This window comes from Vipera berus, assembly GCF_964194415.1.
Source record: "Vipera berus genome assembly, chromosome: 5".
Taxonomy (NCBI): Eukaryota; Metazoa; Chordata; class Lepidosauria; order Squamata; family Viperidae; genus Vipera; species Vipera berus.
This window is the reverse complement of record NC_138207.1, coordinates 78690276-78717431: the sequence shown is the minus strand read 5'-3', so window position 1 is coordinate 78717431 and position 27156 is coordinate 78690276. Positions and strand designations below refer to the sequence as shown.

Sequence of the window (27156 nt, the reverse complement as noted above, 5' to 3'; positions counted from 1 at the left end):
AGGGGAAAAAATATAAATAAACTATTTGAAAAGAGAAAAAAAACAGCACTCGGAATAATGCATTTATTCTTCAGGAAACCCACAAACTTTTCTAGTGCATTTCACACTGTTGTTAGGTAAAGATCTCCTCACCTGGCCCTTTCAATACAGACCCACTGTAGTGCTTTTTTTTAAAAAAAACAGGATTATTAGAAGAGGTGAAAAGAGATTGTGGTTGGGAGCTCCTTCCTTAAAACAGTGGTGTTTCTTACTTTTATTTATTACTTCTAAACAACCCCCTCAAAAAAACACAATTTATACAAAGCACAAGAGGAAGCAGGTTATAGAAGGAGTTTAGTGTTAATATTCTAACAACTCTATTGTAAAAATAGAATAAAATGGAATACAGTAAAACTCATGAAGGAAAAGGAAAGTTTGTACAAGCTTGGCAGTCTTATAAATTTTGCTAATACAAAAATGTACAGGTATCTAAACATTACATACATGCATACATATACATACTGTACATATACATATACATATGTATGTATGTGTGTATGTATGTATCTGTGTGTATGTCTATCTTTGTATCTCTGGAGCTTCAGGGGCCTTAACCAACATGAGAGCCAGTTTGGTATAGTAGTTAAAGGGATGGCGAACCTATGGCACGTGTGCCACAGGTGGCACGCGGAGCCATCCCTGCTGGCATGTGAGCCATTTTGGGCCTTGGTTGCTTCCTTTGTACTCTTTGCGCATGCCCAGTGTCTCGCGCAATCTGCACATGCGCAGCTTTTGTGCTCTCTGCGCATGTGCAGGCCGGGAACAGGAGTCTTCCGGCAGCTTCCGCCCAGCGGGCTGACCAGGCGTTGCACTTGGTTTCCTGGTGTGCTGCGCGTGGCGGGGTGTGAGGAGGTGGTGCCTGCCAGTGGCACAAAGATGGCGGGGATGGCAAAAATGGTGGCAGCGGGGACGGTAAACATGACGGCAACGGGGAGGGCAAAGATGGGGGCGGTGGGGGCAGCTGTGGCGAAGCGCATCCTTTGTTGCATTGCTTTTTCATTCAATCCAAGCACGGCACAAAGATGGTGGGGACGGCAAAGATGGCGGCAGTGAGGACAGTAAACATGGCGGTGGCGGCGGGGAGGGTGAAGATGGTGGTGGTGGTGGCGGCTGTGGCGAAGTGCGTCCTCGCCGCTGGCCCTGGCCGGAGGAGCGCCCTTTGTTGCATTGCTTTTTCTTCATTCGATCCGAGCGTGGCTTGGCAAACCAGAGGATTTGCAGCTCCCCACAGGATCTGAGGGACGGGATGGGACCCAACACACCCTGCCTGGCAGCAAGCCCAGCAGCCTCTGTCTCGTTTCTCTGTACTGCGCGCTTAAAGCGAGGAGAGAGAGAGACACACACACAAGTGATTTATTGAGAGGAAGTTTTATTAATCACCCGCCAGATGCCCAGCGGAGTCCTGAGCCAGGATCTTGATTAGCATAGTGCCCGCCCCATCTATGTTGTTGCAGAGCACACGTGGGTGGAGAGGAAGAGTCCGAAGCGAGCAAGTGAGCAAGGGGGGGGAGGGACAGGGATGGCGGCAGCATCCAACCCACACAAGCTAGGCACCACCTGTGTGCCATGGGATAGGACGGCAAGCTGCTGACATTACCTTACGACCAGGGAATCCCCCGATCCCAGGGAATCCCCCCAAGCTGACCGCTGAGCAGCTGAGGCTCCTGGTGCCTCAGGAACTGCATGGTCAGCTGGAGGAGGGAGGCGGAGGCCAGCGATGCTGGTTTTAGGGACAGCCCCAGATGCTGGCTGTTTGGATGGGGAGGTGGACCTAAGGGGATTGCCTATATGTAAGGCGCTGGGAGCAAGTGACTCCCAGTGCTGACTTTGCTGTCAATAAACATTCCTGCCTAGCCTTGTTGACCATCATTTGTCATCTGTGGGACCAGGGCTGATAAGGTAATTCTTGTAAATAGAATTAAATTTATATTTTTACTATTTCTGTTGAGCATTCTTGTTCTCCATTTAAGAGTTCAAGCCAATCATTTTTCTGTTAAAACTGGTTTAATTCTTCCATTTCTTTCCTTTTGTTCCCTTCAAACTAGTTTGATTCTTCCATTTATAATTTAAAGTGGTTTGATTGCATTTATTTCCATTTATCTTCTTAAAACTGGTTTACTTCTTCCTTTTCTTTCCTTTTGTTCCCTTAAAACGTTTGATTCTTCCATTATAATTTAAAGTGGTTTGATTGCATTTATTTCCATTTATCTTCTTAAAACTGGTTTACTTCTTCCTTTTCTTTCCTTTTGTTCCCTTAAAACTAGTTTGATTCTTCCATTTATAATTTAAAGTGGTTTGATTGCATTTATTTCCATTTATCCTCTTAAAACTGGTTTAATTCTTCCGTTTATTTATTTCTGATCCAGGAAACCTAACCTCCATGCCATTTCTCACTCTTCTTATACCTTTCTGCTTCACTTTTTATTCCCTCTCTTTTTATATATTTTCTTTCATCTTCACTGAAAGAAAATCCCTCCAGGTCCCCACTATAAAGTTCAAATGAAAGCAGCCTGTTTTTATTTATTATTTACTAACTCTGTATAATGGTGGGGTGGGGGGCTGCCTTGCCTCAGCTTGCTGCCAAGCCTCTTTGGGTGGTGGCAATGGGGGGGGCACGCCTGTTGTCTGAAGCTGCTTCAGCTGGCCGCTGTGCTCAGCAGGCCCAATCAGGCAGCATTCACACTCACCCAGCTGCCCAGCCTCATGGGGCAGTGGCAATGGTGTGTATGGGGTGGCCTGGTGGTCTGAAGCTGCCTCAGCTGGCCGCTGTGCTCAGCAGGCCCAACAAAGCAGTATTCACACTCACCCAGCTGCCCAGCCTCATGGGGCAGCAGCGAGGGATGAGCGTGCATGCGGCAGTGTGAAAAATGGTTTTAAGTCACTTTTTAAAGTGCCGTTGTCACTTCAAACTGTCACTGTGAACTGTTGTAGGATGAGGACTATTGTACTTTACCACTTCCCCCCCCCCTTTTTTTGGGTCATCAAGTTTACATCAAGTTTTTGACACCTTGCTAGGCTACTGGAAAAGCCCAGTTACAGTACCCGGATTGCAGCTGCTTTCTTGCAGGTATGTGGAATGGCCTGGGACAACAGGGTTTGCAAAGTTAGTTGGGGAAGTTGGTTACAGTTTTTTAGGAAAGATAAAATAGACAACCAAGAATGCTTTATTGACCATTCTTTGTCCAGATTTTATATCAGTTGCATCTGCTAATACAGGCGTTCCGCTTCAGATTTCTCTGCTATTTTCAGTATCTGTAAAAATGAATTAGTACTTTTCCAACAACCTGTAAAATCCAAGACACTGCTTTCATTGTTTAATTCCCCCCTCCTAGATTGTTGATTCAGGGAATATCCATTTCTTTAGTGTTAACTAATAGTGTTAGTTATTTAGAGATAGATTTGTATTATTTGCTTCATTTTTTTTAATTTTGTGTTTTTTTAGACTCCAAGTCTTGTATACCCACCCAAAAATGACGACAGCCAAAAATCCAAAACGACAGTGGAAGATCATTCCAAGAGGCCTGGACACAGTCATTTGGAGTGATTGAACGCAGTGGTAAAGCATTATGTGTCCTATGCAATGAAAGTGTTGTGTGTTGCACATCAAGTGTCAGACGGCACTTTGAAACCAACCATAAAAATGTAGCCCAACTTGGTGATAATGAAAGGAAAGAGTTTACTGAAGGGAAATTGAGGAGCTGTCATTCCCAGCATCTTAGTTTTTCCAACTATCTATCCAGAACAAATCACCTGACAGCTGCCAGTTTTAAAATTTCACTGTGCATAGCAAAACATGGTAAGCCCCGCTCTGATGGGGAGATTATCAAAACAGCCATGTTGTCTGGGAGTGATTCTCTTTTTCATGATTTCCAAAACAAGGATAAAATCATGCAACCCATATCTGAGATACCCCTGAGCAGAAACACAGTTAAAGATAGAGTCCAACGCATGGCAAGTGATGTTAGTCAGCAGCTCACCACTGACTTACAAAAGGCAGCCTGTTACTCCATGTGCTTGGAAGAAAGCACAGATATCAATAACCATGCAAGGCTGGCAGTAATTTTGCATTATGCTGTTGGTGACATCATGAGAGAAGAGCTGGTGAAACTGATGTCTTTGCCTGAAAGAACACAAGGTGTAGATATCTACAATGCTGTGAAGGAAGCTTTTTTGTCACAAGATGTAAGACCAGAAAAGGTGGTTTCAATTACAAGTGATGGAGCACCTTCTATGGTGACGGCAACATCTGGTTTCGTACAGTTGTTTCTTCAAGAAACAAAACACAAAGTAATTCAGTTCCACTGCATCATTCACCAGGAAGTTCTCTGAGCCAAGGAAAGCAACAAACAATTTGACAATGTCCTCAAAGACATCACAAAAATAGTTAATTACATCATGGCTCGTGCTCTGAATTGTCGACAATTTCAAGTACTACTTGAGGAGGTTCAGGCACAGTACGATTGTTTAATTAATTATGTACAACAATGTCCGGTGGCTGAGCAGAGGACAAGTCCTGGAGAGATTTGTGGCCTGCTTGGATGAAATTCGGCTTTTTATGCATGAAAAAGGGCAAGAATATCCACAGCTCACTGATTTGGCCTGGCTTACCAACCTCATGTTTTTCACAGACTTTACACACCACTTCAGCCTGCTGAATAAACAATTACAAGGTGCAGGGAAAACAACAGACAGAATGTTTTGTGATATCAAAACATTTGAGAGAAAACTGCAGGTTTTTGAAAGAGACCTTGAAAGTGGGCAGCTGAAATATTTTCCTACTCTAAAAGTTCATTTAGAAAATTGTACATTTGCAGACAATCCTACAAGCTATCAGGAAATCTACAAAGAGTTTTCTAGCATTGTTGCAGCTGCAAAGGTAAATTTTAGTAATAGATTTTCACAGTTCCAAAAATGGAGACAACCCTTTGTTTTCTTACTGTTCCAGATAAAGCCAAATTTGAAGAACTTGATCTTTCCTGCTTGGAGTGGTTAGATTTAGGAAATCTGGAAATGGAGCTACTGGAATTCCAAGAACATGCTATCTGGAAAAATAAATTTTGTGACCTACGTGAAACACTAGAGAAGATGGAACGGATGACAAAGGACAGCACAGTTAGTTTTGAGAATGAAATCTTGAAAGTGTGGACTTCTCTGCCAGATAATTTTAAATGCATGAAAGCACTTGGGATTGCTCTCCTTACTTTGTTTGGATCATCTTACGCTTGTGAGCAGCTGTTTTCAGCTATGAATTTTATCAAATCAGACAACAGAAGTAGACTAACAGATGACCTGAGTGCTGCATGTGTTGCTCTCAAAATTACAGACTATGAGCCAAGGGTAGATAAATTATCAGCAGGCATACAACAGCAAAAATCACATTAATTCTTTTACTTTTCAATAAAAACATGTTTGTATCATTGAAAGCTCTGTTATTGTGTTTTTGAGAGGTGGAGTGAGTGGGGAATTTTTACTTTTTGCCTCGTGCTGTTTTAAAAAGAACGCACCCCAATGCCCCCCTGCATAGCCAGAAGCCTTGTGCCATCTGCTGCTGTGCTTCCCCAGCCTCTCTTTCCCTTCCTTTGAAACAAACACCCACCCACCCCCGCAATCCTCCCCTTCCTTCTGAATTAAAAAGAGAGAAAGCCAAGTTTTTTCTTTTGTGGTCTTTACATATTTAACCTGCAGCTAGAAGGAAGTGGGGAACAAAACCATCGGACAACACTCTTCTGTTTTAACTTTTTTTCCTTGTCGCTTTTTGGAGTTTTCATCCTGCTTTTGTGAGAGGGCAGCGTTTGGGAGGGGGTGTAGTTTCCCTTTTCCTCAAAGCCATCAGCTTAGCAAGGTGCCCACCTGCTAGCGCTCTTCCCCCTCTCTGAGGCTTTCGCAGGGGGGAGATGTTTGGTTTGTATTCCCCACCCATCTGCTGGGTGGTTGCAGCAGGTTTTGGTCTCTTCTGTCGTGCTTTGAGGTTACCCATGAAGAACATAGAGGGGGGGGGATACCCACTCTGGTTACTAAGCTTGCTTAAACCCTCTTCCACCACCTCCTCACTGGAGCCCCCCTTTATTTGCAACCCCAGCACCTGCCTCGCCTTGCCCCATGGCAATGGCACCCCTGCCCTTGCATCACCTCACCCTGCAGGACGAGCCTCCTACCCACTGCCCCACCCGCCAGAGAACACCTGCCTGCCCAGCCCCCACAGGCATCCCTCCCCAGGAGCAACATTGAGTTGGCCACACCCACCCAGGCCACGCCCACCCACACTACCATGACTACTGTAGCCACGCCCACTTGGTGGCCACGCCCACCCACCCCGGCGCTCGGCAATGCATAAGTGGGTTTCGGGTTGCAGTTTGGGCACTCATTTCCAAAAAGGTTTGCCACCACTGTCCTAGTTCTTCTTATAGATAGCATATCAGAAGCCCTGAAAGATTATCTTCAACTGTCTTGTTCACCCTTGCCTCCTTTTTATTACAGAAAAAGAGGCTCTACATAAACTTGAGGAAGTTCTATTACCTTCAAAGTTACACTGAAGTACACAACTTCACAAGTAACAGGGACCAAATCAATATTCATCGAATAAGCATAATTTTCAGAACATATTTTACCATCTGCATCATGTTATCATGGGATTTAGTGCTATGACTAAATTCACGATGATGATGCTGGCATCAAAAGTGAACTTGTCAAATTATCTGTTGCTCCAAACAGTTAACTATTATCAAGAAAATAATAATGGACTTAGTCTTATGACACATGTAACACTTACTTAAAGATTTTTTTTCCTATGAACAAAACCGAGTCTAATTATAAAACTCAAAGTTATGAAACAGACAAGTTCACTATATGTGTTGTATATTTAACAGCATAACACTTTTCTGCCTTAGGAACAATCTTTCCTCTTTCTTCCGCAATCCTTGCAGAAATAAACTCTTGGGTGACTCATGTGTCACCTTCAGTCATCCGCTGAGTGATGGGCTTCCCAACTTGCTGAAATGGGTCTTTCAACTTATTCTTCCTCCCAGCTATCTTAGAATAACTGAGGCATGAGAAAAGAGTGTTGCCCAATATCCAGCGGAGCAATCTCCAATTAATTTGGGAAGAGGGAATGGCCACAAGGGCTCCAGTTTCTGCAAAAGAGGTTTGTGCACAGTCGAGTATCATGGCCTTATCCACTGCTCCAATTCTTGTCCAGTCCTTCATAGATAATCCTCGACTTACAGCCACAACAATTGAGCGCAAAATTTCCGTTGCTAAGCGAGACAGTGAATTTTGTTCCATTTTACGATCTTTTTTGCCATGGTCGTTAAGTGAATCACTGCAAGTGTTTTAACCTGGTTGTTAAGTGAATATGGCTTCTCCATTTGATTTTGGTTATCAGAAGATTGCAAAACGCGATCACATGACTGCGAGACACTGCAACCGTCATAAATATGAGTCAATTGCCAAGCATCTGAATTTTGATCACATGACCACGAGGTTGCTGCAACTATCATAAGAGTGAAAAATGGTCATAAGTCACTCTTTTCAGTGTCATCATAACTTTGAATTGTCATTAAATGAACTGCTATAAGTCAAGGACTACCTGTATTTTAAAATTCACCTAAAAAACTAATCCTTCAAGTAAGAGATTAAACTATACATGGGATACTGTAGGAAGAAGGGATATAGCCAGAAAATACGCTTATGCTGAAATGATTGTTATACTGGACTGGTCTTGAGCAAGCCAGACCCACATAATACATTTCACAGGGGAAAGAAAAGAAACTCACTTGTTGATTGGCCATGGTATGATACCACCAGAAAAGTCTTGTAGTGATGTAGTAAGCCACCACCACATCCACAGTGTAGTGATCATGAGCTAAGAGAATACAGAACATCCCAACCATGCTGAGAGCCCAGCAAATCCAATGATACCACCATAATCGCCGAGGTGAATCTGAAAATAAGGGAAAACACAAGGCCTTAATTAATTAATTCTTTAAACACAAACTGGCGGACGGAAGACCGGCCATAGAAATATGGCCTGTCACTAGGCTGCTGACAGCCAAAGTCAAATTTACCATCAGGCACCTACAAAGCAGCGCGGATGAGATTGGGTGAGATCTACCTCTCTTCAATCCTAGTTATTTTTTCCACCTGTATAAGCTACCCAAAGTATTTCCCCCCCTGTAAGAGAGGGAAGGGAGATTCTATCCCACCCTCTAAAAACAGCGGCGACTGACTATCCAGGGGAGTTTAAAACATTGCAAGAATAACCTGATTCTAACAGGAGCTTTATCCTTCTAAAATTTGTGGACTAAAAGATTTTTTTTATTCTTATTGAAGATTTGGGTTTCTACCTGCAAAAAAGAAGTAAAATTGGAAAAAGGATTTTAAAAATTTCACACTTTTTTTTTAAAAAAACCTAAATGGTATGGGCGACATCTTGTGGCTAAACCTGGTATTATAATTTGTTATTCTCTAAAAGAGACTTGGCTCGACGCCCAGACTATAGATAAGACTTTTGCAACCTTGACAGATATCATCTGAGAGAAGCCCAGCTGTGTTCTATACTCAGTGACAAAATTATTTTCATTCTGATTGTAAAGCTTTTAACTTAACACTCTACAAAGAGAAGAAGATCAGGAACAGATTCTCTTTATGTTGAAAGCAATTTATGAAACTATTCTTACAGCTACTGATGAAATAAGAAGCTACAGAAAAGAACAAGATATCAGCCCAGATATACGAACCGAAACTTTGATTATAACTAAAGAATCAACTACACAGAATATAATAGAAGTGGAACAATTAAATACTATGATAGAAGATTCAAATGATCAACAAACACAATTAATGGAAAACCCAGAAAAGAGACTGACCACATGGAAAAAGGAAAAGACTTTTTTTAAAAACCAGAAGAAACTTGAAGATCAAGAAGAAGAACAGACTGAAGGGAAGATAAACCTTTCAGGACAACTACGTTGAGATGGAAAAATAGAGAGACAATTTGTTAGTCCTTCCAAAAAAATGGTGACCAGATGGCCTTTTCTACTTCAAACAATATATATAACAACACAGGGAGATCTATTGGACAACTTAAAATCATGGACATGGAAGGTGAGTTGGCAAAGAAAGAACGCTAGAATAAGGCTGAAGAAAATTGGGGTTTTAACTTATTAGTGAGAATTAAAATAGAACATACTCAAATAGACGAGTACTTTGAATACATATTTTGTTATGAGCTGATATAAAGAAAACTTTAGTCAATTAAAACTTGGAAGTATAAATATTAAAAGTTAAACTAGAATATTGATTTGCTTATAAAGGTTGAATGTAAAAGTACTTAAGATATATATATATAAGCTAAAAATCTACTGATAAATGTAATAAATATGTTTTTACTTAGCTGTTATAATAAAAATTACTAGCTTAAATACGAGATAGTAGGCATTAAGAGAAGAAGAGAAGAAGTATTTAATGTTGAAATAAGAGAAAATTTTGGTTACTAAATTTAAGACATTTGGAAATTAATAGAAAATAAGAATGTTATACTGCATTATTAATTAGTTGATGTAAGATGGTGAGAAATAGAGTGTATTTAAAGAGATAAGATGTGTATTCTGAATATTAGATTTTGTGATGAACTGCGATAAAGGAAATTGTGGTTATTTAAAACTTGAAAATTATAAATATTAAATGTTAAACTTAAATATTAATGGGAAACTAAAAACTGGGAAAAACTAATTAGGACAATGATTGTCTATAAAGATTGAATGTTAAAATAACCAGGAGATGTATAAACTAAAAATTATTGATAAATGTAAGAAAGTTATTTTTATTTAATTGATATAATAAGAATTGTATTAGTTTAAACATGAGACAGTAAATACTAAGGGAAAAAGAGAGGAAATACTTAATGTAGTAGTTTGAGACTTGTACTAAAGATATTTGTATGTTATTGAATTATCAATTAACTCAGCTGCTACCTTGCTTTTTAAATATTTAAATGTAAAATTAGAAAATCAATAAAACTTTTTTTTTAAAAAAAAGATCATTCCCAAGTAGAACGGATTGAGCTGTGGTGTCGCAGTGGTTACAATATAATATTGCAGACTAATGCTGCATTCCACTGCCAAGAGTTCAATCCTGACCAGCTCAAGGTTGACTCAGCCTTCCAGATTGTCGGGGGCAATAGGCTGACTCTGTAAACTGCTTAGAGACGGCTATAAAGCACAATGAAGCTGTATATAAGTCTAAGTGCTATTGCTAATGCTATGCAGAAAAGCATAACAGCAGTCTTCATATACTTGAGGGGCTATCATAAAGAAGATGATCCAGACTAATTCTCTGTAGCTCCAATGGGTACAAGCTTTGCAGAGGGAGATTCAAAATCAAATGAAGGAAGAATTTGCTGACTGTGAGAAGTATTAAGCCATGCTGGCTCAGGAATTTTGGGAGTTGAAGTCCACAAGTCATAAAGATACCATGGTTCCCCACCTCTGTATTAAGTAGTGAAGTATTTGTCATCTGAAGCCATAAGTACTCCATCATGGGAGATATTTTAAGCAAAGACTGGAGAGCCATTAGTTAGGGCTAGTATGAGATTCCTGCCATATGGATAGGATTGGACTAATAGGCCCAGTGCAAGACATCTTCCAATCCTCTGATTCTATGATTTCCAGAACCTGAAATGATTCTAAATCCACCTTGATAAACGTGGAGTGTTTTGGAGAAAACTGTCACCATTCAAATGAGATCTCAACTGAAGATACGTATTTTTATGTCATTACACTGTTAATTTGTTTTTTCACGATCCGACTGTTGAATTACAAATTCTGTATTTTCAAACTCACATACTTCTCCAATCAAGTTGAGAGGGCTGGTATATGATTAACTTTAACATAGAAATATTTTGTAGATAACCACATATTTTTGGAGAGAAAAGAATAACTAAGATGTTTGGGCTACCTTCTATTCTGTCAATTTATGGTCTTGTACCAAGGACTATAGCTTCTAAGGCCCTGTCATGCTACATTACTGACAAAAGTAAAAAAGAATGGAGTATATAAAAAACTTTTCCAAGAGTTGAACCTCCATAACATTTCAACTTGAAGTTTGTAAAGTTGGAACAGTATCAGCATCAAAGCAAGTGGATGAGATAGACTTTCTAAGGGTAAAAGAAAGGATTAATCTCTCGGTCATATTACCCCTTGAGAAATATTAAAATTTCCTCTTATTGCAATGTGATTACCAATTGATGTAATTTTTGATGTAAAAAATGTTAAGGATGAACTGAATGTTTCAGTATTAAGGGTTCATTTATTATCAATAATATTTTATTACACTTAATAATAAATAGTTAACATAAGCATTCCATTTTAAATGCAAGCATGGTATACACTGTAGAGTACTATCATGACTGATATTTTAACGTCAGCTAGATACAGCAATAACTGGATTGCTAATTTATGTAATTTAAATATAAATGTGCAATCTAGAGCACAGCTTGATTTTTGTAGCTAAATTAATCTCATTTCTGCAATGTTCTGCAATAGAATTAATTTCTCTGTGCATATTCTGAAAAATGATTGGATGGAATCAGATTCATGTCTTTCTGTCAACAGAAAGTTTTGATCAGCAAAACAGGAATGGTGATTTCTCCTGATCTTGAAATTCTTCAGAATATATTCCATAGAGCCAATTGGGAACGTCGTAAATGGAAATCAGATATGAATAGCACTTAGACTTACATAGCGCTTCATAATGCTTTATGGCACTTTCTAAGCAGTTTACAAATGTCAACATATTGCCTCCAACAATCTGGGTCCTCATTTTACCACCCTTAGAAGAATGAAAGGCTGAGTCAACCTTGTGCCAGTCAGGATCAAACTGCTGGCAGTTGGCAGTGTTAACCTGTAATACTGCATTCTAACCACTGCACCGCCACAAAACTGAGATGTTGTGATATTATAATTGTGCACTAGTTGGCAAGCCCCTGTATCATGATTGTGTGACCTTGGGAACCTAACAATGGCTGACACTACAAGGAACAGTTGTTAAGTCCCCCTTGCTCAGCCATTGTTGCAACTTCGAATGGTTCCTGAACAAGTGGTTGTACAACGAGGATTACTTGCATAACAATAAGAACTAAAATGTTGTTGTGTTACTCTAGTTGCTTCAACATTATTCTAATCTCATTTGCTTCAATTATAAGTTGGCTAACTCACTATTTTTCATTTTGAAAAAGTCTTATTCGGGATTGTTTGCAATTACTGAAAATTAAGTAAGCTCACTCATAGGAAACAAGTACTGTATGATTAAGATCTTTGTCCAATTCATGCGAATGTTACTAGCTATTGCAAAATTTAATAAATACTGACAGAATAGGTACAGTGTACCAAATATAACATATAGCAATTGCAAACATTGTTGCATTAATCTATATTTTATATTTTTAGATCATTGAAAAGTCAATATCCTTAACAAATCTTCTCTTCTTTGGGGGAGTTATAGCCTAAAATAGGGGACCCCAACCTGTGGGCTCTGGCCCACTAGTGGGCTGTGAGGGGTTTGCAACTGGGCCAGGGAAACAGCTGGTGAGCATGTGCACACACATCCTCATTGCGCAAGCAGCGGATGAGTGCATGTGGGCATGCCCCATTTGCAGTGAACAGCAAGCGCATGTGCATGCCGCTCAAACAAATGGAGCCGCACATGTGCACTTGCTGGCCACTTGAACCATCCGCTTCCCCCCCCCCCCGTCCCCCACCGCCAGTCTGCAAAACCAGAAATGTTGCGGAACCCTGCCCTAAAAGATACTTCTTAAAAAACGTATAATAAAAGTATAAAGCTCTGACAAAGGGCAGCAACTTTGCAGGGTGATCTCAATTAATCAAATAACATACATCGTTCTATCGAATAACGGAGATACTTACACTCTTTGATAAATAAGTATGTCAGAGTTAACATCACCGTATGGCCGCTGTATAAGTAGTCACCACACATGTCATGTGCTCCTGTGATTGAGAGACCACCCCCGGCAAGCAGCTTCATGATCCTCCTCATGTGTGACTCCCAGTCGCCAAAAAGCTTCAGAAAGGAGGAAGGGATAAATCAACATTTTAGTTCAAATGTGTCTAACTGAAAAACATTACCCTGCAAATAATTAGATTTCCAGGCCACTGAATGAATCAAAGCAGCAGAGGGAATAAATAGCAATAAAGAATTTTGTTCCAACACAAAGGCTAAGCTTCAGGGAGGTACATTCATTACACAAAAGCTTATACAAGATTGTGTTTGTTGATCTTTTCCAGAACCACAATTTTCTTCACTAGTTAAAAAACTATAACACAGATACTCTTATGAAAATTGCACAGAGAACTTTTCTTTACATAAACATAGACTTTCCGGGAGGTGGGGGGGTTAGTTGTGATTGTTTCATCAAAACAGAAAGTAGTAACCTAAAATCACTTTCATTGTTCAACATAAATAGGCTAAAACATCAGAGAAACAACTTATTCAGCACAATAATTTTCTTTCTTTCTGTACTGTAATCAGTCAAATGACAATAAGAAATCTGAATCATTGTTTAGGTGGGGTGAGCTGACCTATCTTCTTTGCAGAAGGATGTTGGTTAACAAGAAATGGTTGAAATGAATACAGGTAATCCTCAACTTATGACCAAAATTGGGCCCAACATTTCAGTTGCTTAAGTGAAACATTTGTTCAGAGAATTTTGTTCCATTTTACAACATCTCTTGCCACTGTTGTTAAGTGAATCACTGCTGTGATTAAGTTAATAACATGTTTGTTAAGTGAATCTGGCATCCCCATTGACTTAGCTTGTAAGAAGGTTGCAAAAGGTGATCACATGACCCCGGGACACTGCAACCGTCATAAACGTGAGTCAGTTGTCAAGCATCTGAATGTAAATCATGTGACTGTGGGGATGCTGCAATGGACGTAAGTGTGAAGAACAGTCAGAAGTCACTTTTTTTTAGTGCCGTTATAACTTTGAATGGTCACTAAATGAACTGTTGTAAATCAGGGACTACCTATATTATTCTTTTTTGGATAGAAACAAAACATATCATCGAGTATGGTGAATTCAAACTCACAAAATTAGGGCCAAGTTTAATAAGTTTATTCCTCACTGTATGTTCATTTTTTCCTATATATTGGCATTGTATGATATTAGGAAAAATAAAGGCTACAGTGATCCTGCAGGAAAACACTGGTTTAAACGCAAGCAAATCCTACATAGGTATCTAAATTTTCAAGGTCACTAACTCATTTATCCCTTTTCTTTTATAACTTTAAACAATGGGATTTAGCTGGCATCTCAATGAGAAATGTGAATGAAGTCACTCACATGTGTTTACAACAGCCATAAAACTACGGAGTTCCTAATATATTGCAGTATTTTCTGGGAAGTTGGCAAGAAAAGTGTAATGCATTGTAAGAACCCTATTATTATGTTTTTAAGAGAGCTGACAAGAATAGAAACTTTAATTTTCCAAACTCATAAATGACAACTTAAACCTGCTAGTTATAAATATGTATTAAGGATAAGAAGAAATAGAGTGCACTTGGCATCCGTTTGGTTTATAATACTGTAACGTTACTGTTATCAAATTAATACTAAAAAATCTTAACCACAAAGTTAGATAATTAACAGGAGCTCATACTAGATAATTAACAGTAGCTCACTTCTATTTCATGGCCATGTCTGAAAATATTTCATAGCAGTTACGAAGTCAGCAAATAAAATAAAAACAAATAAGTGTCCATTAAATATTAATAAGTTATATTCTTTAAAATCTATTTTTTAATGAAAATGGTGGCTTTCAGAATTCAACTATGTTCATTGTTGTGGAGAAATCAGTCCTTATGTACATTGTGTAACTCAAGAAATAGTCACAGTTCTTTTAGGGATTATATTAGAATAACTAAGATCAAGAATGAACACTGTGGCAATATCAGACCTTATGCAGGCATGTCTTGATTCACTTGAGTTCCTGCACTGAACTTCCAAGAATCAACCATGGTATCCTTCTGGACTGGCTCTCGACTGGTTAGGAGTATGGATACTGTTTTGCATTGGTTTTTCTCCTTCCTCCATGACCAGTTCCAGTTGGTGCTGGTAGCGGGGAAGAGATCCATTCCTTGGCCTCTTCTATAAAGGATGCTTGAGAGGTCTAGTTTCTCCTCTTTTCTATTTAACACTGACATCCCGCAGAATAGGATATGGTATCATCAGCATATAGATTATCATCAGTTAATGGATTCAGTTGTCCATCTGCACCTCATGCTGAGCAGGAGATGCCATTCAAGTGCTTACCCAGAGCTTAGAGACTATGAAAGACTCAATTGGGAGGGTACCAGTTTAGACTCAACCCTGGCAAGACGAACTAACTTTGAGCCTCTGAATTCCTATGAGTTGTCATCACCCTTGCCTTTTGAAGGGGCAGCATTCCCAAGGACGAGAGTTGTGTACAATTTGGTGATCGGGGATCCTTGATGTTACCTAGTTTGGGTAATGAAACATCTGCAAGAAAACAACCAAGCTCAGAGAGCACCAAGGACCCCTCATTTTAACAATGAATTAACAATATTCTCCTTTATTGGTAATCTGGTGATCCTCCTGAGCTCTTGCTCAAATCTAGCCATCATTATGGCCGCCATTGCATAGCTTTGGATTGTCACCAATTGTGCCCCTTCCTGGACCTTTTTTCAAAATTTTAATAATCTTAGTTACTGTAATGTACTTTGCATGGAGCTGCTGTTGAAGACCACTCAGAAGTTGGAACTGACCCAGCATGCAGTAGCACTTCAGTTCACAAGGTTTCATCTTTTGTTTATGTGGCACTGCTGATAGGTCAACTGGACTATCAGGTTAGATAGGATGGGCACATTCTAGGCCTCTTCCCTTAAATGTCACCAAATATTATGGAATGTCTAAGAAGCATCTTTTCCATGGTTGCTATTGGAACAGTTTATCCTGTGAGATTCAGAGGGGCCCATCCAATTAACCTTCTGGGAGGCTGTGAAAAACCTCTTCTATCTTGTCCAATTAGAATTTTGGTCTAGACAGAAAAACACAATTATTAAATAGCCCTGTCTACCTCTGCATCTATGTATCCAAATGGTGTTGTGCTTCTCCTAATTGTCAAGCAATTTTCTGGATGATAAATTGTGGAATAATATTAAGGATGTTACCCTAAGTTGATTACAGTTATTTCTATCAGAGTATGTTCAAATATGGCAATTGGAGAGTTTATAAATGCCTTCGAAAGTCACATGCCTTCCTAAGGAAGGAGATCAATTTTGACAGTCTTTCTTGCCTTTGAGGCTGGATGAGACCTGGGTCTATTTCAATGCGATAACCAAATTGATTGATTTTGAACTAAAAGACATGAAGGGGTGATAGAAATATTGAACTAAATCCTGACAGAACCTGTTCTGAGCAATAGAAAGTTGAGCAATAAGCAATACTGACCATCTGGGGGGGGGGGAATTCAACCAACTTCCTTGAGTGAGAAATTCATTAATCACTCTGAGCCAGCTCTTCCAGAATCTCTCAGAAGATGAAAATAAATAAGTAAATGATGTTAAACAGTGAGAGCAAGACAAAAAAGATTACCTTTGGAGAACAGTTGAAATGCATGCCAGGTACTGGGAGTGTAGTTACATACATTGTAATACACCGGTATAAATACAATGTGCCAACTATACAAAGAAATCTTCTGCCAATAATAGACCTGGAAGGAGAAAGAAAAGATAGAGAGAACTATTTGAAGTGCTTCAGAATACTGTAAAAAGAGTGTTTTCTATGCATTCCACGAGACACTACTCCATTTAGGCCCAAAAACTACTAAAAAAAGAAATCAAATGAAATATTCCCACTTCATAGAACTAGAATACACCCAAGAAGACTGCAATGTTAGTAGCAATTCAGGGGAAAGGATAAGAAGATTCTTCAAACTGTTTTTACATTAAATCCAGTTCTTAGCTTTCTTTTCTACCTAGCCAAAAACTATAGTCAGTTTCCCAAAAAGCTGAACACAGTGCGAGCTGTAGCTGGAGTAATATGGTGTAGAGAAGCTTCACGGTCAAGAGGCTGCATACATAGTCACAGTGTTCTCCAACCAAATAAATGTATTTATCCCCCATTCGTGGGTTTTTAAATCTTTATGGGCTTTTAGGTTCACTATGGAGATTTCCTCATTTTTTTCCCCGTGCAAGTTAATGGCAATGCATTTACGTTTAGAATAGAAGGAGTCTGAAAAACACAAATTACGGTATATTAAGAGAAAAATGATTTTTTCTTCCTAACTATTAAGTTAGTTATTCTACCTTTAGTCGCCATTTAGAGACCTTTTGCCATTTTTTTTAATGGACATAAAATGGTTTGCTTAAAACTAAATAGGTTCACGCTCAAACACTCTACTGCTTTTACCAATAGGTAATAGTTAATTCTAAGGCCTCTTTTTAGTTCCTCTGGACTACTTAAATGTTCAGATAGAAGACATTTCCTCAGATTCTTTCATTTTATCACAGTAACTACTTCAGGTGAGCTATTTTGAGTTTTTATTAACAGCCTTGGAAGACAACATTCCAGTTTAAAAGAACAACAAGCCCCACTAGGTAGCTAGCTGATACTAGATGTTCTGAAGCAGCCTAATTAGGCTTAAAATGTGCCTAAGGGCAGAAAGTTAAACTTGAAAGTTTAAAAGAAAATCTAAGAAGGAAACAACTAGAAACCACTTTCATATCGTTACCAAAAAATAAAAATGGGGAGAGTTGAACTCAACTCAGAGAGACTTTGTTTTTATTGTTGATAGCAAAATGTTATCAATCAGATATAGTTTCCAGATTTAGCATACTTATGGCACAGTCATTGAAATCAATGGGATTCCAATTAATGTCTATGTAGTATGACAACATAAAAATCCAGCCAATTGAGTGTAGTCATATATATTCATATTCACACACGTATCAAATAAATATTAAGTATAAATAATGTCAAGCTGAACAGACTGTGAAGATTTACTTTGGGAAAGCTTTTTAGATGCTTTCCACTGAAAATCCAAGTATATAATTCACCACTAATGCTATTTGACAATTTTTTTTTGCAAGAGTGCTAAAGTGCTTAGCTCTAATATGTAGGGAAGCTATTATCCAATCCTCCCTTTAGTGTACAAAACTACTAATACAGTTTTCTTGGATCCAGACCATTATATGAAATATTAATGGACGCTTTCCCTCAAAACATTGCCATATTTCAAAAGCAAGCACTCCAAAATGTTTTTCAAGTTGGAGACTGCATAACAAATATTTGGCTTCACGGATCGCATTATAAAACTTTTATTACACAATATTATCCCAGAGTAATCCAATGTTGTTCTCAATCATTTTGTCAAAATTTCACTTTTAGAACGAGAAGAAATATTTTTCAGCATAAAGCGAACCTAAGGAAACTGAAATTAATGGGATTAACAACTTTATGTTGCTTTCAATCATTCTTCCATAGATATGCTTGCTGGCTTAATTTGGGGGCTTTGAAATCTTCATCTTGAATCTTAGAAATCGTCAACACTGATACCTATTTAGGAGTAAAACCCCAAATTTCAACATACTTGTTTTAGATACTAAATACAACACAAGAAGAGTATAAACTCATCATCTGGATACAAGCCAGTTTTGAGAACTATTTTACCTAACTTTTTAACTGGTGTAAAATCCCCTGCTCTATTCAACTCAGGGCATATTAATCATATACATGAAATCTGCCAAATATATTTTTATCATAATTGTCCTGAGAAAGCTTTCAACAAGGATGTAATATTATGGAGGCTGAATAATATGTACTTTGCTTCTTTGAAAGGCCTGATGATGACGAGATCAAGAAATATTCTTGCATAATGATAATCTTCCCTCCCCTCTATTTTATATATCTCTGCCCCCAACCTGCATCCCAGAAATGCCACATTACAAAATTTCCCAAAATCTCCTGAACTGCAGGGGGTACACAATGCTTCTCTGGACAATATATTTTGCCTTGCAAGAGAATCTAACAGGATCTCCATTTTATTTTCTTCTTCACACAACTGAAGGCATCAGTGATGCCCTTTCTCTCTCATCTTAAGGAGTCCAAGATTTGTAGAAATTACTTGCTAAATCTAACTTTTCCTAAACTGAGAATTGCATCCTTTAAAGCTGGATTCAGCATTCTTCCATCTGCACTTCTTCAACGCATGTATAATAAAATGGTAAAGTAAATAGTAAACTTTGCTATTTTACTAGTAATAGTAAAATCACGGTAGCTGAACGTATTTGCCCATATGGTGATAAGGAAGTTGAAACGATCTCACAAATAATTATGCTGTCAATTTTACAGGGATATTAGGCACATCTATATTTTGCCCCTAACAGATCCAGATGAATTTTAGAGGAACCTTCTCCTTTAGGATCTAAAACTACTCATTACATGTGCAATAGCTAAATTTTGGGTTGCCACAATGAAAGTAAGACAAAACTGATTAAAGACATAATTGCCTTAGTTTTAAATCATTACTTTCCATTTGATGTATCTTAACCAATAAACTGTTAGGAGATATAGTGTTTTTATTTTATACCTATTAATGCTTTCTATTTATATTACCTAGATAACATCTTAACGCAGTAATAGTGAATGTTATGTGATTTATTTTGCTAGTTATTAGTGTGGCATTGCACCTATGTATTTGCTTCACTCTGCTTTTGTTCCTTTTAAACTTTGCTGATTTATTCATCAAATAAATATTATTGCATACTTTACACTGTATTGTGTAAATCAGAGGTGCCCAAAAGGTTGGGGACCTCTGATTTACACAATACAGTGTAAACTATGCAGGGACCGTTCCCATGAAGAGAGGTTTTTCCACGGACCGGAGGGGGCATGGTTTGTGTGCTGCCTGCATCACACAGATGGGGCTTTGCTTGTTTGTGCAGACCAGTTGCTGGCATGCTGCGGACCCGTACTGGTCCACGGACCGGGGATTGGGGACCCCTGGTATAAATAATTATTCCGCAGCATATTTTATTGATATTGCTCTAATTTTTACTCACAGGTCCCTTCGTGTATACTTTTATCACCTATGTTTACCATTAAATAGAGTCCTTAGAATAGAAAAAAAAATCACAATTTAAAGCAAACATCTATAACAATAAAACCAGGAGCAACCACCATCCGTCTACTTACTTGTATTTTAAAAGCAGCCACTGAACTAACCAAAGTCCCACAAGGATCAAACCATTAACTTCACAGATAGAAAAGGCCCACTGAACCCGGTTAAAGTAATCAAAGAAAGCATCCGGCAGGGGGGGCTCCTCCTCTTTCGGAGGCACTCGTTCGTGGACAAGTGAGATTGTCACCGTGGTCAGGAATAAACAAGAGAGTGCATAAAGGAAAGCCAGAAATGTCTTCTCCCACTCCAAAGGATACTGAGAACGTTCCAGGTCCGGCATGGGGATTTTTATCATTTCTTTTCTGTAGCCATTCGGCACCCCGTTTGGTTTGGGGGTTTTGCTGAAGCCATTTTCGCTGGTCGGGGCTTCTGTGCTGATGCTTAGGTGGCCGTTGGCATGCCCATTTTTGTGTGCCTCAATGTGGTGTTCTATTTTCAAAGTCTCTATCATGTCTAAGAGCTGCTGTCCACTGTCAGAGGTCACTCGCGACAAAGGGGGTTTCTCAAAATCAGCCTTGGTTAGGTTGATCAAATCATGCCCAGATAAATGCTTCAGCGGTTCACAGTATTCGGGCACCGCATTCTCCAACAACCAATCTGCCACTTCCTTGCGTGACCAGAGCTCAACTTCTTTCATTTCTTCGGAGTACTTGCATGCAGTCTTCTAACTTACTTTAAAGAGGACAATTGTCACTGTCACTATTTCTGCAGAAGACAAAATCCCTCTTTGGTTTGTTCATCCTGCTTAAGCCACAGCAGAAACCAGTTCTGCAGGCTGATGCAAAACAGCCTCAAATCGTTTGACAATGTGGTATCTTCCTTCTGCATCTGCAGTTGCCTTTTTCCTGATAATTTAAGGAATGAAGAAAAAGATTAGGAGATAAATTACTGTCTGCTCAAACTTCCTCTACTTAGACAATTTGTACTGGAATTTAACCAACTGCATTTTGCTTCTCTCTGTCTCTTTTTTTTAATGCTCAGTCCATTAATCTATCAGTGGTAATCATCAATGGCTTGATTCCAAGCCATCTGACTCAAAGCTAGTCCATATTGTTTTACTACCTGATTTGATGGACAAGATAATACCCTCATTTTAATCTTATGTGATAAAGCAATCAGATTTTATTTTTATCCTGATGATCCTTTATTGCACCTAAACTGGTGGATGAGATAGCACAGGGCAAACAAAGCCTCACCATTACGTATACCCTGATCTGCTTAAAGTCTTTCTCTGGAAGAACTATTTCCCTGTTATGTCACTTAATTACAGTCTGTCCAAGGGGAACCTCGGCTTACACCCCTTCATTTAGTCACCATTCAAAGTTACAGTGGCACTGCAAAAAGTGATTTACAATTGACCCTTGTATTTATGACCACTGCAACATCCCCACGGTCACGTGATCAACATTTGGGTGTTTGGCAACTGGTATATATATTTACAATGGTTGCAGCATCCCAAGGTCACATGATCATCATCTGCCACCTTTCCAGCTGGTTTATGACTGTCAAAGTTAGTAGAAGAAGCCAGATTCAGTTAATGAACCTGTGAGTCATTTAAATGACTTGACTCAGTGATTCACTTAACAACCGTGGCAAAAAGAACACAAAATCAGGTGCCAAGTCATGTAACCACCTTGCTTAGCAACTGAAATTCTGTGCAATTGTTGTTGTAAGTTGAGGACTATCTATACAAGACAGACAGCAGTGCACGAACTAATGAGGAGGACAAGGGCGATTGCAGTAAGGTAGCTCAGCAGAAATACCCAGAAATGCCCCCCCCCCTCTCTCTCTCTCTCTCTCTCTCTCTCTCTCCCTCCCTCCCTCCCTCCCTCCCTCCTGAGATTCAGTTCTCAACTCCTGGAGCAAATATAGATGGTTATTTCCTAAAAATTATTCTAACACTATACAGCACAATGCATAGCACAGAACTCACACGTACGTATATGCAAAGAATATAAATCTGTAAAATTTATAATTAGTAACAATTCCAATCAAAATTATAAATAAAAATAACCAAAATATTAGTAAATCATTTGGCCATTTTCCCCACTGTTGTTCATATACCAAGCTAATCTAATAGCTTTTATTTTATTCAACCCAACAAGCCTTTTGGACCAGGAAAAACTTAAAAACTGATCAAAATGATCAAAAACGTTTTCTGTTTTACTCTTTTTGAAATATGGCCACAGTAGTAATTTTGCTGTCCTGACAATCAAGCCATTTCTTGCTCTGGTTTCATTCAAATAGTATCTACAGTTGCAAGAAAAAGTATGTGAACCCTTTGGGATTACGTGGAGTTTTGCATGAATTGGCCATAAAATGCGCTCTAAACGTCATGTAAGTCACAACAATAGAAAAACACAGTCTGCTTAAAATAATACTACACAAACATTAGCTGTTGTCATGTTTTAATTGAACATAAGATGGAAACATTCACAGTGCAGGGTGGAAAAAGTATGTGAACCTTTGGACTTAATAACTGGTTGACCCTCCTTTGGCAGCAATAACCTCAACGAAACGTTTCCTGTAGTTGCAGATCAGACCTGCACAACGATCTGGAGTAATTTTGGACCACTCCTCTTCACAAAACTCTTTCAATGTAGCAATATTCTTGGGATGTCTGGTGTGAATCGCTCTCTTAAGGTCATGCCACAGCATTTCAATCGGGTTGAGGTCAGGACTCTGACTGGGCCACTCCAGAAGGCGTATTCTGTTCTGTTGAAGCCATTGTTTTGTTGAATTACTTGTATGCTTTGGGTCGTCCTGTTGCATCACCCATCCTCTGTGGAGCTTCAGTTGGCGGACAGATGGTCGTACATTTTCCTGCAAAATGTCCTGATAAACTCTGGAATTCATTTTCCCATCAATGACAACAATCTGTCCAGGCCCTGAGGCAGCAAAGCAGCCCCAAACCATGATGCTCCCTCCGCCATGTTTTACAGTGGGGATGAGGTTTTGATGTTGGTGTGCTGTGCCTTTTTTTCTCCACACATAGTATTGTGTGTTTTTCCCAAACAACTCAATTTTGGTTTCATCTGTCCACAGTATATTTTGCCAGTAGTGCTGTGGAACATCCAGGTGCTCTTTTGCAAACTTCAAACGTGCTGCAATATTTTTTTGGACAGCAATGGCTTCCTCCGTGGTGTCCTCCCATGTACTCCATTCTTATTTAATGTTTTCCTTATTGTAGATGTGTCAACAAAAATGTTAGCATGTGCCACAGATTTCTGTAGGGTCTTTAGCTGACACTCTAGGATTCTTCTTTACCTCATTAAGCATTATGCGCTGTGCTCTTGCAGTCATTTTTACAGGACGACCACGCCTAGGGAGAGTAGCAACAGTGCTAAACTTTCTCCATTTGTAGACAGACTGTCTTACCGTGGACACATGAACATCAAGGCTTTTGGAGATACTTTTGTAACCCTTTCCAGCTTCATGCAAGTCAACAATTCTTGATCGTAGGTCTTCTGAGAGCTCTTTTCTGTGAGGCATGGTTCACATCACAGTGCTTCTTGAGACCAGTAAACCCAAAACAGGTGTGTGTTTTTAAAGGGCAGGACAGCTGTCAGCAACACATCCAATATCATCACACTGATTGGAGTCAAGGTTGGCTCACTCCTGGCTCCAATTAGCTCTTGGAGAAGTCATTAGGCTAGGGGTTCACATACTTTTTCCACCCTGCACTGTGAATGTTTCCATCTTATGTTCAATTAAAACATGACAACAGCTAATGTTTGTGTAGTATTATTTTAAGCAGACTGTGTTTTTCTATTGTTGTGACTTACATGACGTTTAGAGCGCATTATATGGCCAATTCATGCAAAACTCCACGTAATCCCAAAGGGTTCACATACTTTTTCTTGCAACTGTATTCTAAACATACAATGCAACACTAAATTTCATGTGCAGAGGAATTTAAAGATTTAATTCTTCATAATAATTGTACAGTACATGCAAAACCTTCCAATTTCTATAGAGAATGAATTGGAATTGGAAATTCAACTGAAAATTTCATAGCACTTGTCAGTTCACCAAGCAATAAGTCACCTTGTAGATGGGAATGTTTATGAAACATCATCATCCAGTTCTGGCCAATTCTCTTAAATGACTAAATTAAATTCACAAACAACTGAACTACAAAAACCTGTAGGTATTTTGTGAATACTTACATACCCGTAAAGGAGACTATTAGTCGCTCAGGGTTGAGATGAGAGTTCCTTGGAGTTCTCTAAGCTTGGCTGTTTTCTTGCAGATATTTCATTATCCAAACTAGGTATAACATAATCAATGCTAATTAAGGAGTCACTCCTTACTAGCAGTGATGATATTACCTAATTTGGGTAATGAAACGTCTGCAAGAAAACAACCAAGCTCAGAAAGAACCAAGAATAAAGGTAAAGGTAAAGGTAAAGGTTCCCCTGCACATGTGTGCTAGTCGTTTCCAACTCTAGGGGCCGGTGCTCATCTCCATTTCAAAGCCGAAGAGCCAGCGCTTGTCTGAGGACGTCTCCGTGGTCATGTGGCCGGCATGACTAGACGCCAAAGGCGCACGGAATGCTGTTACCTTCCCACCGTAGTGGTCCCTATTTTTCTATTTGCATTTTTACGTGCTTTCGGACTGCTAGGTTGGCAGAAGCTGGGATGAGTAATAGGCGCTCACTCTGTTACGCGGCACTCGGGATTCGACCCGCCAAACTGCCGACCATCTGATCGACAAGCCCAGCGTCCTAACCCACTGAGCCACCACGTCCCTGAACCAAGAATACCTACGTACTATTCAAGAAGACCAATCTGGATAGGCAGTTGCTCAGCAGACTAACAACTGTTTATGCCCCCTTCTCTTTCTTGAACTCCAGTAGCTTCCTACAGTATTCCAATCAACTGGTGTAGAAATGAAGAAAGATTTCAAACTGCTGAATCTGCTACCCTGTGGCAACCCTTCGTTATAACTCTGCAGTTGCAAGAATACCAAGCAAGTTACCAGAAAGTCCTAGTACATGCAAATCTTGCACGATGAAGTCATACCTTCCTTTCAATGGGAACATTACCCATCAAAACTAATCCTGTCACTGAATTGACAATGAAGAAATAAACTTTCTTAAAAAAGCACGGGACAATATGTCTGCCATGATTTTGAGTACATAAATTTGTTTGAATTTCCAACCAAATTTGATTTCTAGTTAAGTACAAGTAAGGAGCTCAGACTTGGAGTTAGTGATGAAGGTTTTTTGTTGCTCCTTTCTCCTTTTCCTCCTCTGAACCATAAACCACACATAGAAATACTATGTGATATCTTTGAATGCTATAAATTGTATTAACGTAAAGGTGACATCCACTGAGATACATTTTGAGCTAAACATATTACAAATTTATTCTTTCAATAGCTAATTTAAAAATAATTAAAAGCCCTTCATGATTGGAAGGATAATTGTTGAGAAAATGAAGTTAATGCATAATGTTTATATTATTTGAAGAAATGACCCAAAGGCATATTTCTCAAGCATGGTTAAATTCATGAGCTTACCATTCCTGTTACAATGACACCATACAATGAAAATACAAACATGAATTTTCTTCCTAAAGTATTATGTTGCCAAAATATTGTAATAAAATATTGACATCCCTGGAAAAGTGAGTAAAGATAAGGAAAGAATATGAAAGTTAATATAAGCTGGCAGAGAATATATTTTTCAAGTAATTTAGCAAAAAAAAATCCCCTGCCCCCAAATATTCTTTACATATTCATTTATAATTCAGTGCTCTTTCTGTTCATACGCAGAGGTTGATTTCACAGAATCACTGATAATGTGATCATTTTGGAGATTGTGATTGCAGATAATCTCTATCCTTGCACCTGGAAAATAAGCTTAGGTGAACAAACAGCGATTCCGTGCAGTGGTTGGAAAACAATTGAACTATGCAGCTGCCATGCTTCTATTGTATTTTACAAGATGGTCTCTCAAGTAACCATGAATCAGAGTTCTGAAGATAACAGATCATGGAGTGATATGGATGATGAGAATTTCAAGCTTTGGAGCACACAGAATTACCGTATGTATTTCTTGCATTTGAGCTCATTCAGTTTCTTTGGTGACCCAAACAGGGACAATACTTGGTGAACTCTGATGTGTCACTGAAAATGTCATGACATGTCACCTTTCGCACATATGACATAGGTTTGTCATCAGTGTACTTGCACTGCAACCTGAGATAAATTCTGTGAGATGAACTGTTTGCTCTAATGTGCCTGAAACAGGAGAACAACAACAATGCATAGAGTTGTCTCTTTCACCACACTAATTTCTACAGTACAGTGTTAATTTCTTCCTGGCATAGGTTAATTCTTGAGAGCAATTTCTTAAAAGGGGGGAAGAGTAACGCTGAAATTTAAAAAAAAGCTTTAAAAGTTAATATTTACTCCAAGCATACATTTCGGTGTTGCAAGTATGAAGACTTACATTGTCTCCGATAAGCTCCTATCATTGGTTTTGTTCTAGGAAGAAAAAAATCACTGGTCCACAGTGGTGATCAAGAAATACAGTCCATAGGGAAGCAAATGTACTTCTATATTATGTTTATAACTAATGTACAAGGAGAAGACAGTCTTAAATCTATCTTTTCAGATATGTCAATGCAGCCTACATATGACCTTGGGGAAAAGAGGTAGTAGTGATTACACTTGTGGAAAAGACAATTAAATTCTTTATATAGGAAATTACTCCTGGGGCACAGATGGGGTTTGCTTGATTTATCACATGACTTTTAGTTTAAGTGACTGTGCAGCTAATTTCTGAGTAAACAAAACTCATTTGGTAGGCCTGGACGCTGAGGAAGATTAGCTCATGCTAATATTCTTCTTTTCACCCAGAAAGAACAGATAAAGGAAACAAACAGCTCTTTAAAG

The 27156-nt window shown here is 38.9% G+C and overlaps 1 protein-coding gene across 7 annotated transcripts in view; it reads right to left on the bottom strand.

The window, feature by feature from the left end:
• SGMS1 (sphingomyelin synthase 1) overlaps positions 1 to 27156 on the bottom strand; it is a 99709-nt gene that overhangs the window by 387 nt on the left and 72166 nt on the right. For 4 of the 7 annotated variants that reach the window (XM_081328985.1, XM_081328983.1, XM_081328984.1 and 1 more), the window contains 4 exons: positions 20267 to 21097; positions 16667 to 16784; positions 12960 to 13113; positions 7812 to 7978 (listed from right to left, as the gene is read on the bottom strand). In XM_081328985.1, coding sequence (XP_081185111.1) covers positions 7812 to 7978; positions 12960 to 13113; positions 16667 to 16784; positions 20267 to 20889 — 1062 coding nt within the window. In that variant the 5' untranslated portion in view covers positions 20890 to 21097. The other 3 variants (XM_081328988.1, XM_081328987.1, XM_081328989.1) reach the window with 3 other exon arrangements.